The following is a 17,591-nucleotide window of genomic DNA, read 5'->3' on the forward strand; positions in this document are numbered from 1 at the left end:
TCAAACTAGCATTCATAAAACACCTATTAACATGTAAATGACCTAAGCTGGATAGAAATTGTAGCTCTCAGCCTGTTGCCAGCTTTAAATTATGGATCTCCTGAATGATAAGCTTGGTCAAGTAGCTAATATGCTGCTTCTTGTGTGGGAAAATTCTCTAGTTTCTTTCCCTCCAGTATGGTATACTGCTGCTGGTAACATCATCACTTCTGCCTTTGGAGATTTCTTTCTTGCCATCTGTTCTGCCCATGGGAGTAATAGCTTGATGTAATTTAAGAGTTATAAGAGTAGGGGAAATTAAACAACATTAATGCAGAGAAAAAGTAAAAAATTGAAAATACAGTTATCGATTGGATTGAAAGAAAGCGAGAGAGAGAGAGAGAGAGCCAAAGAAAAGATATTATTGGCCAATGCGCTCTTACATTTTAAGAAAAGGAAACAAGACGGCGTTCATTCTAGGAAAGAAAATACTAAACCAATATGGAAAAGGAAACAGAACACAAGAAGTCATATTTTTAGAGGAAAATAAGAAACAACATTGAGACAATTTAATTCTTCCGCGATGATCTTTGTGTTAGTCAGGCTATCCGTCTTATAGCAAGCTACGTTGAATGGAGTTTTGGATTCCCAAATCTGTTTCAATGCCCAAGGACTAATTGCATTCCATTTGAAGTCATATAATTTGTATGTACATGACAGAAATTGCAAGATGCATGTCGGGAGAACAAAGGCATACCCTCGAAACGCATTAAACTCAAGGCTGCACTGAATCTTTGGGATGAAAAACCTCATCACAAGTGCTAACATGCCAATATTCTCTCCTTTTCTCAAAGGACGCCTCTTTGAAAAAATTTAGCACCTCACACCAATTCTTGGAGTAAGCATTGCTAAACTTTATGCTGCATTTGATATGAGAAATTACAAGTTAATTTAAAAAGAAAACGAACAGAAAGAAAACACGTGTCAGCCTTTTGATTCCAAGAAATTTACCTTCTTGAGCCAAACTCTCCAAGATGCATCAGACGGCTTGAGCAGGGGCCTAGCAATATTCTGAAAATTCATGAAATAAAAGCACTTGCATGGCATACAACAATAAATAGATATAGGCAAGAACAAAGACAGAATCATTTTATCGTTTGTGCTGAGGGATGTCAATTATGAAGCCGAGGTTGGATATTTACAGATAGTACTGGAGAATAGGCATGTCAATAATATCTAAGGGAGGCTAAGAACGCCACCACTTGAATTGGGGATTTTGATAACCCCCTTCAACATATTTGATGGTAGACTACTCTTATTCGATCCGTGTAAGCTTTCTGGTGATTCAAGTGCTCGAGAGGTCTGTAGAGCCATCTCAGCATGAAGTTGGAGGCAAGTCATAGCCAGCTGCAGAATTAGAAGTTATTAGGTTGGCTATGTATAGCAGAAAAGAAAACTCAAACATGGCATTATACGAGAATATGGAAACTGGAAAACCAAGATTAAAAGACCAGAAAACAAAACCAAACAGAGTTTAGAAGACTGTTCACAATGAGTAATTGATGCTAACAAGAGCTGCGCCTTCGATATATCAGTTCCAGCATATACCAATGACATTAAGCATAAAGAAGTTTCAACCGAACAAGCAAAGTGTAATAATTAACAAGTAACCTGAAAACAATAGTAGATAATTTCTCGTGCCTGACACACAATAAGACCCAAAGCAAAGCAAATAGCTTGATTCCTTATTAGCTAACAACTCATGAAGTTAGAACAAACAAATTTTGAGTTTTAACAGTAAAATTTCTAATGGCTTCCTGCATAGGGAGATATTGGTCCTATTTTCCCTCTGCTTGTGGTGTCTATCACATAGTCAGCTAAGAATCTACAGAGTAATAGGTGTGCATAAAACAATGAGAACAGGACCACGGTGAAGCTAGAGAGGGACATTTAGCTCGTTTGACTTACTGTGTAGCACTCCCTATCGGTATCAGATTCAGTAATATCAAGTGCCCAGCTGCGAACCCACTCAAGTCCTTTGGAAATTTCAGAATTCCCCTCAACCAGGGCAGCCGCCACAGAGGAGGGATGAAGAGAAATCAATATGCATGAAGCAGTAAACAGGACAGATCTCCTAACATAAGCTTCCACATGATGAGATATCTCCCTGTCAATATAGAGAGAGAAATCTTAAGTGAGTATCTAAATATAAACAGAAAAAGTGAAACAAAACTGGAATTCCAACTGACAAACTAGTGCATTTTCCAATTCCAATTAACAATTACAAAAGGAGACAGGTCAGTTCTACCATTTTAAGTTAAAGAAAGATGACATTTCTTTCCTTTTCAGTTTTTTTTTTTTTTTTTTGGGGGGGGGGGGAGATAAAGGACACATTTTATTTTAGAAATTAAAAGAAGATAAAACATTTTTTCTCCAGTAACAACTCATCTTCCATTCCAAGATATTTGCAAGGTTAGATGTGTAGCTGTGTAAGAAAGGTATTATTCTCTGACATCATATACCCCCTCTGTTCAATTTGTTTCTCTTACTTTCATTTTTTAACTGTTTAAAAAAAGATGTTTGCAACAAATTTTCTCAACATACAGAAAATAAATTGCAATCACAAAATCAATAAAAAGAGCGATTTCATTTGTCAAGATTGTGAGTACAAATCAGTGTATTCCTTTGATTCTTCTCTCCTAATATTTCTCCGTAATTCGAGGGTTGTCAGTAGCGTATTTCTCAAACGTAGGATGACATCCTTTAATTTCAACATCACACATGGCATGTTTAAGACCACAAGATTAAATGGCAGTTTGGTACATTATATATATCTTTAATTTAAAACCACAAAATTTAAAAGTCCTCTTTATTTTCTTAAGCTCCGTGCCCGGTCAAACTAAGACAAACAAATTGAAACAGAGGGAGTATAAGAGTTACTACCTTGATCTTAAGAATTCCAAAAGAGGAGATGCCAAAATAGATGCTTCTGGATGCATGGCTGAACACTTCATACAAACACCAAGCATGTAGATAAGCTTCCCCAAAACAATAAAGTCTCTGCCAAGCAAATCTACACCATGCCTTTTCTTATCAAATCCTTCCATGGCTGGAAGCATAAAAGCCGCTGCATACTGGGGAAACTTGTTCTGGGTCCATTCAAGCTGGTTTACCGGTAAAGCTGAATGAAGGCTCCAACGGCGTGTCTTTCCTCTCTTGATCTGACCTGGTTTATGAGGAAGTTCTCTCTCATAAGAATGAGACCAATTAAAAGGAGTCCCTGGTGTTGAGATCTCCTTCCAAGAGCCGGCTCCAGGAGGACCAATAGGTTTTGGCATGAACCATGGTTGATCATCCATGGATGATACAAGAGCGTTAGACCGTTGTTTAAGTCTTGAAATCTTTGTATTTGCAAGCTCCTGTGCAGCCTCCGTCATTACGTCAAGTATCAGTAACCGCTGGCTGACATCTAAATTTGGTGAATAAAGTAAATTATTTAGTGTACTGAGAGATTCACGAGGACATGTGACAATCAAAGCAACAAGCGCTTTTTGTCTCTTCTCTTCAGCAGACCCTTCCTCCCCTTCAATAGTTGATTCAGAGCAGCGAACTTGTAAAAGACTTCTGGTTAGGTCGGAAGCTACAAACTTGAGCTCATCAGGTGATGCTCGTACAAGCTTCTCAGCAACATCAATAGCCTTATCAACCTGGTAAGGGGAAAGACATCAAAAATGGCACAGGAGAGAACTTTTTCATCTACTTTAGTGGTAGCCCGGAGCATATGTATTACTAAATACCAAACGATTTAATAGTAATCCTGATAACTATAAACTAATAGTTAGCTGACCAATTCTCATTCTAATATACAAGCTGGTAAAGGTCATTCACAGCAACAAAAAGTGTATCAAAGCTTGTTCATTTCTTAGAAGGATGATAAAATTAACACTCTGCAGATTGTCTGATATATGGATATAAGCATTTGAACTCACACCATCAGCATCATCAGATTTCCTTAGTGCTGCGATCACATCCACTAACTGTGAGAAATTTCTTTTCAGATCTGCATCATCATCTGCCAAGTCATACGGCTGCAAAGACGAGTCATTCGAGGACTCGGAAGTTTCACTTGCATTATCCTCATCATCTTCACTAGAGCCGACCTCATAATTTAGGGATGCTGGATCAATGATCTCATCTGGATCAACAGATTCAAATCCAAATAATTTCTTCTTTTTACTCGTGATGTTATCATGTGTGCTGGCAGCAGCTATAGTATTTGATACCTTTGCAGCTACTGTGGTTGAACAACCCTTAATATCTCCATCTATGTTTGTGGAACTAGCCAAAAATCTTTTTTCTGGGGTTAATAAACCGAAGTCCCAGTCAATAGTTTCCTCACGACAACTATCATCAAGGTAGAGAGGATTTTGGGGGTCAATTACTTTGGAAAATGCTAATGCAACGCTGCTAGCCATTTTTCGGATCAAATGGTCAGCACTTTCCAACCTACCTGTTAGCAACCACAAAAGATATGAGAAGCATTAAATCAACTAGTTAATAGTCATCCAGAAAGATTATGTTGATCAACAGTAAGAGCGAAATTTTACAGCTAACTCCTTCAAGAATACACTGCATTGCATCCTTGGTTGCATCTAAATCTTCTTTAGACATCTTCTCTAAGCAAAGCCCTAAGGCAGCAGTGTTATCTGGATCATAAGTTAAGGAACCATAAAAACGTTGAGTAGAACCTAAAGAAAGTACAGATTTTACAACTTTTCTCAACAAAAAAAAAAGATGCAAAATTTACAGCTACAAGAAAAGAAAAAGAATACAGGCTTGCTGCTCAATTGAAGTAGATTGCACAAACTCCCGTTTGGACCAAGCCGTGACAAGCCGCTGAACAGTCTCTGAGAGAGTACGGAGGTTACAAGCTTTCACTGATGAGGAATTTTCAGGGGAACATTGGAAAACAGCAAAGTGAAGAATCCATCTCAAGAAATTACTAGGGAATACTTTCCACAGTAAGAATTTCTCAAGAAACATGGACCTGAAAAAGAGAATTGAAGAAAAGACGCATCAAAATATAAAACAGGATGTCGTATCCTAGATTAACAATCATTTCGAGACAAACAAAAAGGAATCCAAGTTCTATCATAATAATGCATACTGCATAGTGAAAATATTCACAACCTAATTGAGGCTTGTTGCTGGTAAACCTGATGAAATAATATCCACAAAATCCAATGAGCTTCAATATCTCCTGTATTTTGAGCTACTAATTGTTTGAGTAGCTGTTCAGTCATTCTTTCTAAGCAGTAAGGGTCTTTGATTGACTCCATCATCTTCAACCAAAATCGCAAACCAGGTGTTGATTGAAATGCTTCACCAATAGGGATATCCGAATTTGGCGGTAAGAAGCCTTGTACGTGTTTATGTATTTCAGGAACCACTACGCCTAACAGCACATCTACAATTGCAGAAATTGATTCCACTTTATAAACTGATATATCAAATTATTGGTACAAATAAAAAATTACTCCCTCTGTCCCAATTTAAGTGATGCAATTTGACACGGCACAGAGTTTAAGAAACAAAGAAAGACTTTTGAAACTTGTGGTCTAAAACAAGCAGTAGATTTTTTTGTGGCTATAAATCATCTCATTAAGGGTAATGTGAAGTTTAAATTTAAATTGTTTCTAACTATAGAAGGTATCACTCCTCTTGGGACAAACTAAAAAGGAATTGGACAACGGGAGTAAGATTCTTTGAACAATTTGCTTGTGTTGATCAAATGTACCTGCTGATCCTCGCCGACTAATGCGGGCAAATGCTTCACCCATTAACAGGAGGACGCCACCTAGTTTGTTTTTATCAACGTGATCTCCTCCATCTAAAAGCTTGTCCCATTCATGTGCTCCAGCAAGAAGTTGAGCAGTGATATGCTTGAAGAACACGCTGAAATTCACTGTTAAAGAGTGGAACAAGACCAAGGAGGCAAAAAAGGAAGAAAGAACAAGTAGTGTAACCTGCTGGACTAGAGGGAAAAGGAATTGAAAACGAAATTCATTTGTTAACTGAACAACCCCTTACAATCCACAAGTGTGGGGAGGAGGGGAGAGAGAGAGAGAATACTGTTGTTAAGTTTCCTCTGCCCATAACACAAAGATGATTGAAATTGTGGAGCTCAACTTAACATCATGATAGATTCAACAGGTACTTATTGCATGAAAACAGACAATCTAGTCAGAGGGGACTTTACCCCAAAAAAGAAGGCAAAAAGGATACTGTGATGATAATGCATTAGGGGTTCCTGCTTGAGCTTTATCAGGTATAGACGTAAGGAGTTGGACCACCTGTGATATAATCTGCTTGAGCTCTTCATGGGCAAGATCTTCTTGACAGTAAGTAGACAATTCTCGAGCAATCTGGGTAACTCCCATATTGTCAAGCAAACAAAGCACAAGCAATCTGCAGTCAAAGTTCAGAAGATGAGAAGTAAGGTAAGCCATTACTTTGTGAGCATATCTCCGAAGGGAGAGTGTTGCACCATTCAAACAAGTCTACATGGTCTTGTATCAATTAGACACCAGTGATCAAGATAATACTCAAACATTTCTACCACAATGAGCCAAAATAGCACTCCGACGAAACGAACAGAAAAATACGCTAGGCAGAATAAAGTAATGTGCTAACAACCATCAATAAAACCACTCACATGATATATCTTGTATAGCTGCCCACCAATTTTATCTTGGGACAACAATTAAGTAAACATGTTAACTATTTATCAGGACTAGTTCTGAAGTGATAATTGCCTACATATTTTAACAGTTTTGCACCTGCACATTTCTAGACAGTGGTTTTATTCTTCATAGTCTGATTTAGTTAAATATAATGCGACGAAATGAAGCCAATAACGAAATTATTCCATGAGCAAGTATATGGAAGGATAAAATTGTTAAGACTGCATTCTCACTTTGCCTGAACTCGCCACACAAAGAGAGATAACACGTACTAAATAGGAATTCAATGAACCACATATACACAAAGTGTAAGATGCTTTGCTACCTTTCAGCATTTGAGTGGACGGAACGGGTGTCATTATCACTACTACCTCTCCATTGTAGACAAGGAACTAATTTCTTTACAACCTCAATGACTTGGCCTCTCAAAAAGAACACATCATAGACGTGCATCCTCACAGAAATGGGGAGACATGCCAGCCAATCATAAGCCAAATCTGAAAAAAAAAAAAAATTAGTCTTGTCATTATAAGAAACCAACCAAGACATTAAGATGATAATGACAGATCACTCTGTCTAAGGAAGTATATCAATTTACGCAAAAGCATCATTACAACAGTTAACATTATAAAAAAATGTCTATGTAAAGACAAATCAACTGTGCAAAGAGCGAACTGAACAAAACAAACACAATGAGCAACATGCATCAGAGAAAGTAAAAGTTTCATTCACAATTACTTCCTAAACCCAATTCTAAAAGTCCAAAAGTTTCTCGAAAGTTTCCCATGGGGTCTTAAATTATTATTTTTTTACTACAGACAATAAGCTATATGACTCAAAGAAAATGGAAGTTGCACATCACAATTACTTCCTAAAACCAATTAAAGAAATACAAAAAAGAAGTTAGAAAAACTTCCTGTGGGTTTTAATTGTTTTTTATCGCATGCATAAAAAACCATAAAGACTAAAGAATTAAGCTATAACTACAGAGCAAAGAAGTATGGCACTGTTTATTTTTAAAATCATGTTAAAAATAAAGGGATCTTATAATGACAATAAGAAAATAAAATAAAGGGATCTTGTCATTTGACTAAGTGACCAGGATTATCAACCTTACCATATAACAAAATCTTAGCCAATGTTGCGAATGCAGGGCCTTTGTAGAAAATCTGCCACCATTCATCTCTCTCGTGCGTAGCCGGGAGTCTCGCACTAATTAACTTTAGTAAAAACAATCAAAACATTACAAGAAAAGAAAACCCAGTAAAAATAACAGTATAGTCTGAGAAAAAATTAACTATGTACCTGTTCCCTGTACTGCTCATTAACACTACCTATAAATTGACCAAAATTAGAAAAAGATTATTTATTTTCACAAAACGGAGGCAAAATGGGTTTCCTAGAGAACAGAAAAGTTGAGGTAACAGCAAAAACAACTGTGTTCGCACCAACCACTTTTTAAAATTTAGTATTACAGTCAGACCTCTCTATAACAACATTTCACTATAACAGCGTAGTTTCTTTGGAACTGAGTTTTATATTATGTTATACTATATGTCCTCTATAACAACATCTCACTACAGCAGCCAAACATATCCAGACAAACGAGGCCGTTATAGAGAGGTTTGACTGTAGTTAGACACAAATTGAGACATTAATTAACCATAAAAATATACTATTATTTAACACTAAGAGCGCGCACCTGCGAGGGAGTGCGAGTCAAGAGGGAAGAGACGAAGGGCGAGGGAATGAAGAGCACAGATAACTTGATCAACGTGTTTGGCATCTTTGATTGAAGCAATGACCTCAACCACCTTCTCCAACACCTCTCTCTTTCGCCTCGATTCTACTTCCTTCTCCATAGCTACTTCAGTTGGAATCGAACCCCAAATGAGTAGGAATGGATAAAATGGATTAAACAAGCCCAACAAAGCATAATAAGAAGCTTAACATGTTTAAATTCCATCTATAATGGAAAATACTTAATAAGAGTTGCTATATACAACTACAGATAAATTTTATTTTCTAAAAAGAACCAAATGTTACGAATTCGACAACAATTGCTTTTAATATCTAGTAAGCAGAAGAATTCCAAACAAGACATAACTTTTATTAGCAGTCAATTATATAACCAAGATTGAAGAACTTCAATACCTCTATCAAGTAGAAAATAGAACCAAATGTTACGAATTCGACAAAAACTGATTTTAATATCTGGTATGCAGAAGAATTACAAACCATAACATAACTTTTATTGGCAGGCAATTAATATAGGCATAATACATAAATAGGCCCTCAAACTTGGTCTCATTCTTTAAGTATGCCCTCCAACTTTGGATGTGCACAAGTAGGCACCTCAACTTCTCTCCACTTTGTCAATTAAACACTTTAACTTACAAAAAAAGTATGTGTCACGTCAATGCCAAGTCAGCGCCACGACAGCATTTGTGTCTATGTGTTCAACTTTTTACAAGTTGAGGTGCCTACTTGTGCACACCCAAAGTTGGAGGGCGGGCCTATTTATGTATTATGCCATTAATATATAACCAAGATTGAAAATTTTCAATTCCTCTATCACTGTCAGTAGATACCAAAGTAGAAAAATAAGAACCCTAGGTGCCCCAAACACAAATTAAATGAACATTCCACATATATATAATCTACCACAGACGAATATAAAGTATGGGTATTGGGTTCATGAACTCAATACTTATGACACGGGGCATAAATTTATGTATAAAAATTCTTGAAAAAAAAACAGATATAAATACGTAAGTTTTCTACTGACTAATTAAGAGAGAAAAAAAACCTGGAATTTGTTGCGGTAATTCACTTCAATGTAAAGTGATAATGGCAAGAGTTTTGCTGAGAAAATCAGGAAAATTGTTCCAAAAGTTTAAAATAGTCCTTGAGTAACGAACAATTGTAATTTTAAGTTTGTCAAAAGTTAAAAACACTTTTAGTTTTATTGAAGAAGCCCATTAGATTTGAGGGGATATATGTATTATATTAAAAACACAAAAGCCCTTATAAATATTATTTGAACTTTTTATTATTCATTAAAAGATTTTATAAAAGATAAAATAGTTATTTACTATTATCTTAATATTTAAGACTTTAAAGTCAATTAAAATTTTATTTATTAAATTTTTTCTTATACGAATTAGGTAGTAAGAAATAATATGTAGAATTTTAAAATTAATAATGATTTAGAGCGTTCAGTTTAGTTTATAAGTTCTTGAAAACAATCTTTAAAAATTTTTTTTAAATATTTTTAGTGTTTGCCTCAAAAAAGACTTAAGTTATTTTCGAACATAAGTTATTTTACTCTTACAAAAAATAAGATTTTCCTTATATAAATTATGCTAATATTAATAGATTTTTTTAGAAATTTTTTAAATCTGAAGGGGAAAGATTTATTGGCCTTTATTTCAAAGAAGATTTCAGAGACTGGGCCAAATGGGCCCCTTCTTCCATGCGGCCCAGATATAATCTTATAAAAAGTTAAGATTTTCCTTCTATAAATTATGCTAATATTAATAGATTTTCCTTAGAAATTTTTTAAATCTGAAGGGGAAAGAATTATTGACCCTTTTACGTTCAAAGAAGATTTTAGAGACTGGGCCAAATCTGTTGGGCCCTATAGAGCTTCTTCCATGCGGCCCAGATATAATAGTGTCCACTTTGAAACATTTTTAATGAGGAGGTTTCTAGGGGATGAGTTCGCCTTGAATTTAAAAAAAAAAAAAAGCAAAAGAGTAGGGTTCGATCATTAACAAAAGTATGCCTTGGGGCAAGGATTAAATCCAATTTTTGACCGGTCTTTAAATTGGCCAAATTTAAAAGATTTCAAATATGAGGGAAAATTTAAAGATCTACAAAAAAAATGTTTTTAATGAGAGAGATTTTTGTGTGTTCGAATTTTTTTTTAATATTAGATATATTTTAAAGATTATATCACTTAATATATCGAATTTAGTCGGGTGATCATGTGTTGATCATGTGTTCTTTCCATTTTTATATTTTGGGATTATATAGTAATATATTGAATTCGCCCCTGGGTCTGCCAAGCAATAGTTGTCTATTGACCAGCAGTGGGTGGCTGATGAGACTCCTCCCTTACAAATTCAAATAAACTCTCCACGGGTCTAGAATGACCTCTTGAGAATGAGCAAACATTATAAGCAAAACAAAAGCGAACCCCGCAAGTGATACATACACTATTAATCATAACCAGCATAACAGTGGTCAAAATCTATACTTGCACATAAAAAGGATAATTGCGTGCATTATTCTTCAAGAATTGTGAAAGAAATCCTACTAGTCTAGCAGGTAACTCCGTATATGCATCTACAGCCATTTGATTTTCTTTCTTCTTAAAAGCGTCATCTCCCCTCGCCTTTGCATCAGCAGCCTTCTTTGCTTCAGTCACCTACAGATCAATCAATTATGCCAATGCAATAGACTTAGAACTAATCAGAAAACTGTTCTCCCAACAAAAAATGGTGTCCACAAGTAATGCAAGAGCAGATAATATAAAGGGGAAATATTATCACGGTTGACAACAATGAAAAAAGGAGCTCAAATTTGCATGAGAGGGGAGGAGATATCCGATGAGAGTCAGAGCTGTATATATCTCTGCAAGCAATTTTCAAAGAAAAACTGAAACCAACAGCATTATCTAAGAGAAAAAAACAAATGAAGTACTTGTTCTCTCCTATATTGCATAAGCTCAACGATTCTATCCACACTATATATCATGGAAAAATAATTTTGTGATGTAGCTGTGAACAAGGCGTTGAAAGCTTCTTGCTTGTTCTCTCTATATTGCATAAGCTTAACGATTCTATCCACACTATATTCTGGAACACTCTGATTCTGTGATGTAGCTGCGAACAGGGCGTTGAAAGCTTCTTGCTTGTCTCTTATAGATGCATTCCTCCGTGGAAAATGAAATTGATTATCTTCAATGACTTGTTCAGAAATTAACAAGTTCATGATTAAAGTTGTTTTTACCCCGAAGCAAATTCTATAAATACCAAGCAAGTAGTATGAACATATGTGCAACGGTTTCTATCAAAATGATCCATGTAATTACTAAGCTAAACATATAGTAGACCAGGACACCCTTCATGTCAAATTTGTAGTGGTAGCTTGAGTCATAGACTATCTATTTTATATAAAGATGTTGATTTTCTTCACTGTAATGAATGATGAATCCAGAAGGCACAAGACAAGCTTGCCTTAAAAAAAAAATAAAGGGAGTTTCGCAGACTTAAGATTAAAACAGAATACAGGGATCGTAAAAATCTTAGTCAATGGGGTAGTGAATCTTAGTCAGATGCTGAAAATTACTGTATTTTTTATAAGCTGGTAAACCCACTACCAGGTACATAGAAACCATCTGACTGTCTAAGTAGATTACAGGCCGGCCAGGTTTACGAGTTCTTATGAAGGTACTATAATCTTGGTTTTATCTCTTCCTGATCTGAACAGTTCAGACACCTTTTCAGCCAGATGTTTCTTCTTTGTTCAGATATCTCCCTTGCATACCATGAAAATGAACTCCAAACTCTCTCTCTCCCCCCCCCCCCCCGCCCACACACCCCCCAGGAAAAAGAATGGGAAAAATGGATTTTCACCTTCAAACAATGACTCATAACACTAAAGATTATTCGGCTCACTGCCGGTCCAGGTTTTGGAACATATATTTACCTTCGTCGATACCCTCAAATGGATGAATAAGGTGCCTAATTTTTAAAATGGATCTGATTTTCCAAACCACCTTATGCATGTTTTATCTGACAACGAAGAAGGAGGCATAGTACTAGACTAGGAAGTGAATCATTAAGAATATATATAATTGACTCAGCAAACAGGAAAGTACAAATCAGCACATCACAAAAGAGAATAAAAGTAAAACACCATTAAATCGTAGTTGCAAATAAATTGAACATATGAAAATAAGCTCTTACCGTCTGAAATCACATTTCCAACAATTGAAAGGAAGAATGAATATATATATATATATATTATATATATATATATATATATATATATATATATATATATATATATATACTCCTCTTCTTCACACTTGTCAAGGACATAGTGCAATTGCCAAGTACCTTATAGGTCAGGGTGCAGATCCTGCAACACACAGTGCCTTGCGGGTGACAGCTTTGTATTATGCTGCACTAATAGGTAAGTAATATATTAGGCTAAGAAAATTTATGGATGAATAGGTTAGAATAGTAAGATATAGAAATTTTAGTATATTCTAATCCTGATTAGAAACTTAACTTAAAACTGTATCTTTGCATTAAATTAGAAATTTAAAATGTTAGTTAAAATTGATTAACATGGTTTTTACTTCATATACTTCACGTCATTGATCTTTAATCATGTGTGCATATTTATAGTTTATTTCTACGCTACATATATTTTATATATATATTAAATCTATCTTTCTATTTTTTACTTCCTTTGCGTGTATCTTCGCAGAGATGTGCTCTTGAAGGTCCAGCATGGAGCTCTTTCTTTTTACAGTATTTGCACTTTGTTTGGTGCCTGATTAGCTTGTTCTTGAATTAGTAACATAGATGAATATGGAAAAATATGACTTCTATAGATTCTTTTAGTGACCAGTCAAAAAAAATTAGTTCTATGGTGCTTTTTCCATGCTTTGGATATATTTTGAAAGAGTAGAGGGTGCTAGGGGAAGGAACTGGTGGCACTAGGTGAAGGAAGTGGCAACGACTGAAAAAAGGTGCATGAGGTGGCTGATTTGCCCCATCACGTGATTGTTCTGTCATTGAATTTAAATATTAGTCTCTTGAGAGAGACTTTTTTTATAAGTAAGTTTTCTCCTCGAAAACAGCAGCACCAAGTCGGTGCTGGGACTATAGCTCCTTTCTACTGTGAGGAGTCAATGTAGTCCAAAATAGAGTCGAAATGATTTACATATTTCATCTTACACCTGAAAGTCATAAACTGTAAGCATCTATATTAGATACAACGAAAATGCCTCTTCTTTGCCCTCAAACCATCTATAGTTTATCTTTCCATATGGTCCATAAGGTGCATTGGGGAATGGTGTTTCATGTAGTCTTGAGTTGCTTATTTAACTTCTGACTTCCCCAGTTGTTGATTTCAAATTTTTGGGCATCATCCATTTTAAGCCAAAAATAAATGAACAGTCCCAAGATTTTCAAGAACTTTGGTCAATGCAATAGCAGGTGTTCTGAGTCTTCCTCTGCCTCGGCACACAAAAAAACATTTAGTGTACATACTTATCCCACTTCTCTGTAAGTTTGCTTAAGTTGGACATGCACCGTGTAATGCAATCCAGGCGAAACACATTACCTTCAGGGGTGCCTTGCACTTCCATAGGATTTTCCTTGGCCATTGGTTGCACTTTGCGTTGCTATTCAGTCTAACTAGACTTTGTCGTAAAGCATCTATCTCTCTCCGCCTTCTAATCAACCTATGATTCTGTGAAGTTAGCCCCTTTAAGGCTACCAACTTTTCAGCGAGTAGTGCCACTCTCAATTTCCCAATCAAAGAACTTCCTCCAGAAATTTAAGCTCCATCTACTCCTAGTTCTGCATTCATCCATTGTAGCTTCTTGACTTTCTACTATTGTGTACAAATCAGGAAATGTCTCCTTTAGAGGCATTTTGTCCAGCCATACGTCTTGCCACTACTTGATTTTCTTTCCATCATCTATTTTCAGTTTGACGAATTCTGATATTCATTCCACAAGTTGCCAATACTCTTCCAAACTATGACTCCATATGTTGCATGCTTTTAGTTTCCATGGGTTGTTCATTCCATATTTTATGTTGATTACATCCTTCCACGTTACGTCATGTTCCTCCTATTCTTATATTCATTCCACAGGTTGCTAATACCTTTCCAAACTATGACTCCATAAGTTAATGCTTTTAGTTTCCATGGGTTGTTCATTCCATATTTTACGTTGATTACATCCTTCCATGTTACGTCATGTTCCTCTGATATTCCCAATAGCCACTTTAGCAAAGGACATTTGTTGTTTAATCTCAAATTTTTTATTCCCAAACCACCAGGTAGAATTTTTTACCTTCGGAATTTCTTTCCCTTAGGAATTTACATCTTATCCTGTTGAGTTGCTTCTCTATGCTCACTGGCAGCAGGATAAAGACATCATATATGTCGGGATAGTATCCAGTAAACAGTTCAGTAATGTCACCCTGCCACCCTAAGATACATATTGTTTCTTCCATGTAGCTTGTTTGTGCTCAAACTACTTGATTACGGCTTGTCAAATCTCTTTTTCTTTAATTTTTGCTCCAAGAGGGAGTCTCAAATAGGTTATGGATGTCTCTATCTTGCAGCCCAAATATTACCTAGATGGTGAATGTATGCTACCTCATTAACAAATTGAGTTTTTGGTGAAATTGACATGCAATCTGGAAGCTACCTCGAATGCCAATAAAACAACTCTGAGGTACCTCAATTGTGTTTACTCAACTTCAGAAAATACGAATTTGTCGTTTGCATACAAAATATGCGAAACAGTCACTGAATTCTCTTTAGGAGAGTATTTTCAAGTCCTCAAATCATAGCTCGAAATTCTTTCTATAAAGAAAATCATAGCTTTTCTGCAATGTAAAATTTTGTAAATTAGATAGCAATGGACAAATTCAATTTGTTCAATTATGGTAAGAACGTAAAATATAAATCTCAAAGGCAACTCTTCCATAAATAATTTATAATGGAAAAATTTAAATATTTAGAACTTTACCTTGTATAGGACTTTGACCTTCAATAATTTCTTCAAATTTGGGTTTTCTTTTAACTAAGTTCTAATTACACTACATTTGTGATGCCGGATATTAAAATCTATATATATTAAAATCTATATATACTCATTCTCATAATAATAATCTTCCATTCCGTTCTTTTATTTTTCAACCTTTCTTCTTTGTAGGAGACTAGGAGTAGCATATGCATTTATGTATTAATTGATAAAAAACATTTACTTTCGCTTTCAATGATAGAATTCTAACTTTATATTTTAATTTTTTTCTGTTCTTATCAATGCAATTTGAATTATCCAGTTGATGAGTTCTTAATTTCTCATATGCTTTGAGCTTTTTTCTTTCTTCAATTTTCGCTTCTTCTTTACTTGCTTATGATATTATATGTGATTTATTGTGTTTTTGCAATATAATCTCGCACGTTAAAATTTTAGGTTTGAGAGCTAAATTTCTCTGTCTTTACTTGAAGTCGTTCGAAACTATGTCATTATCAATTTATTCTTCAATTTTTTTGTGTAGGCAAAAGAAGATTCGAGTATGTGATTGACACTTTAATTCATGCCGATTAAGCTTGGATTTAAAGGCATGCTTTTGTGCTGAATTTTATTTCTCATTCATATTATTTCTATTTATGTTGCTAAGTTTTTTATCACCTATTTGAATATGTAATATGTTCAAATTAATATTTTTTTACCGGAACCATATGTATAAAGAAAATAGAGAAAATTGTACGTATCAATTAAATCTATCATATTTTTCATGTATACGGAATGATAGAGTCTACTATGCTTAGACATGGTTACAAAATTGAAAAGAACGGGCTTCAAAGTTCAAACTTGTGAAAAAAATTAGGAAAATTTACAGCCCATAACTACCTCTAAGACTTATTTATTAGTAATAGCTACCTTTTTTTTTTAATTATTTTTGGTAGCTTAATTATTTATCAAATTACAATTTATAACTTATTTTTGCAACTGCAGTGTATTTCCCTAAAAATAAGGTATCTCTCTCCCACTTACCCCCAATCTCTTTTTTTTTTTTTTTTTTAATATTTTTCTCTCACATCTTCAATTCACAACCGTATTTTACTCCCATTATTCTTCACCATAATTAGCATGATTTCTTCTTCTTCCTTATTAGTTACCCAATCTCTACAGGTAACTAATTTTCATTATGTTATTTGTTTTATTTATCTTCAATTGTTCATAAATTTCATCGACTTTACCTTCACTTTTCATTCAATTTTTTTTAAAATATATTTTCAGCCATTGTTAGAGTATCTTTAACAAGCTCTAATTCTCCATTTTAATGGCGGATATTGATACTCCAAGCAAAAATACACCGGTGGCAACAAGAAAAGCGATTGGAGGATCTCCGGTCCGAAGCTCTCGGCTCATAACAATTCGTTTGCTAAATCTAGATGGATAGGCCGAAATAAGAGGAAAATCCTTCTTATGTTTGCTAATCATGTGGTTTTGTTTATCTTATGAGTGATGAAGAATAGTATTGATTATAGCAATATGATATTGTAGCATCATCTAGGAGCAAGAGAATAGGTTGTTGTTGTAGAAACACCATTGATGAGAGTTTTGGAGCTTCACCATAATTGCTATATCTAGTTAGCTATTTTAATTTTGACACCAAAATTAAAATAAATAAAGTAGGAAACTTTCGTGCACTAGAACTCCATTGAACTCCATTAGGTTTATTATTTATTGTATAAACAAAATTTGACATAAAATTAAAATAAATAAAGTAGGAAACTTTCGTGCACTGGAACTCCATTAGGTTTCAGAGTCTTCATTATGTGTTAATAAACTATAATCAATTTAATTTTGTATAATTTGATTTTTAAGTTAAAAAATAATAATTAAGAGAGAGTACGTAAGAAATTATAAATAAAGTTGGATTTGTATTTGTTTGTAATATTTCATTTTTGTTAAGAGTTAAATAAAAAAAATTAAGTTATGCATTACATAAAAGATTATTACTTTTTTATATGAATTTGATAATAATCGCTAGGCTACACGTGCAAAGCACGTATTTGACTTAACTTTTTGCCCTT

At 34.7% G+C, this 17,591-nt stretch overlaps 1 protein-coding gene across 3 annotated transcripts in view; it reads right to left on the reverse strand.

Annotated features, from left to right (window-relative positions):
- Positions 1-379: 379 nt before the first annotated feature.
- LOC132053227 (uncharacterized) overlaps positions 380-17,591 on the reverse strand; it is an 88,000-nt gene continuing 70,788 nt past the window's right edge. Inside the window, exons 1-15 of one of the 3 annotated variants that reach the window (XM_059445156.1) lie at positions 8,425-8,711; positions 8,028-8,056; positions 7,840-7,942; positions 7,048-7,219; positions 6,265-6,447; positions 5,777-5,934; positions 5,170-5,446; positions 4,812-5,026; positions 4,587-4,685; positions 3,969-4,489; positions 2,923-3,686; positions 1,948-2,146; positions 1,182-1,386; positions 991-1,050; positions 380-899 (exon numbers count right to left, since the gene is read on the reverse strand). In XM_059445156.1, coding sequence (XP_059301139.1) covers positions 1,216-1,386; positions 1,948-2,146; positions 2,923-3,686; positions 3,969-4,489; positions 4,587-4,685; positions 4,812-5,026; positions 5,170-5,446; positions 5,777-5,934; positions 6,265-6,447; positions 7,048-7,219; positions 7,840-7,942; positions 8,028-8,056; positions 8,425-8,584 — 3,051 coding nt within the window. In that variant the 5' untranslated portion in view covers positions 8,585-8,711 and the 3' untranslated portion in view covers positions 380-899; positions 991-1,050; positions 1,182-1,215. Of the gene's footprint in view, positions 900-990; positions 1,387-1,947; positions 2,147-2,922; positions 3,687-3,968; positions 4,490-4,586; positions 4,686-4,811; positions 5,027-5,169; positions 5,447-5,776; positions 5,935-6,264; positions 6,448-7,047; positions 7,220-7,839; positions 7,943-8,027; positions 8,057-8,424; positions 8,712-17,591 lie in introns of those variants that run through there. The other 2 variants (XM_059445155.1, XM_059445154.1) reach the window with 2 other exon arrangements.

The sequence above is a fragment of the Lycium ferocissimum genome, chromosome 4 (assembly GCF_029784015.1).
Source record: "Lycium ferocissimum isolate CSIRO_LF1 chromosome 4, AGI_CSIRO_Lferr_CH_V1, whole genome shotgun sequence".
Classification (NCBI taxonomy): domain Eukaryota; kingdom Viridiplantae; phylum Streptophyta; class Magnoliopsida; order Solanales; family Solanaceae; genus Lycium; species Lycium ferocissimum.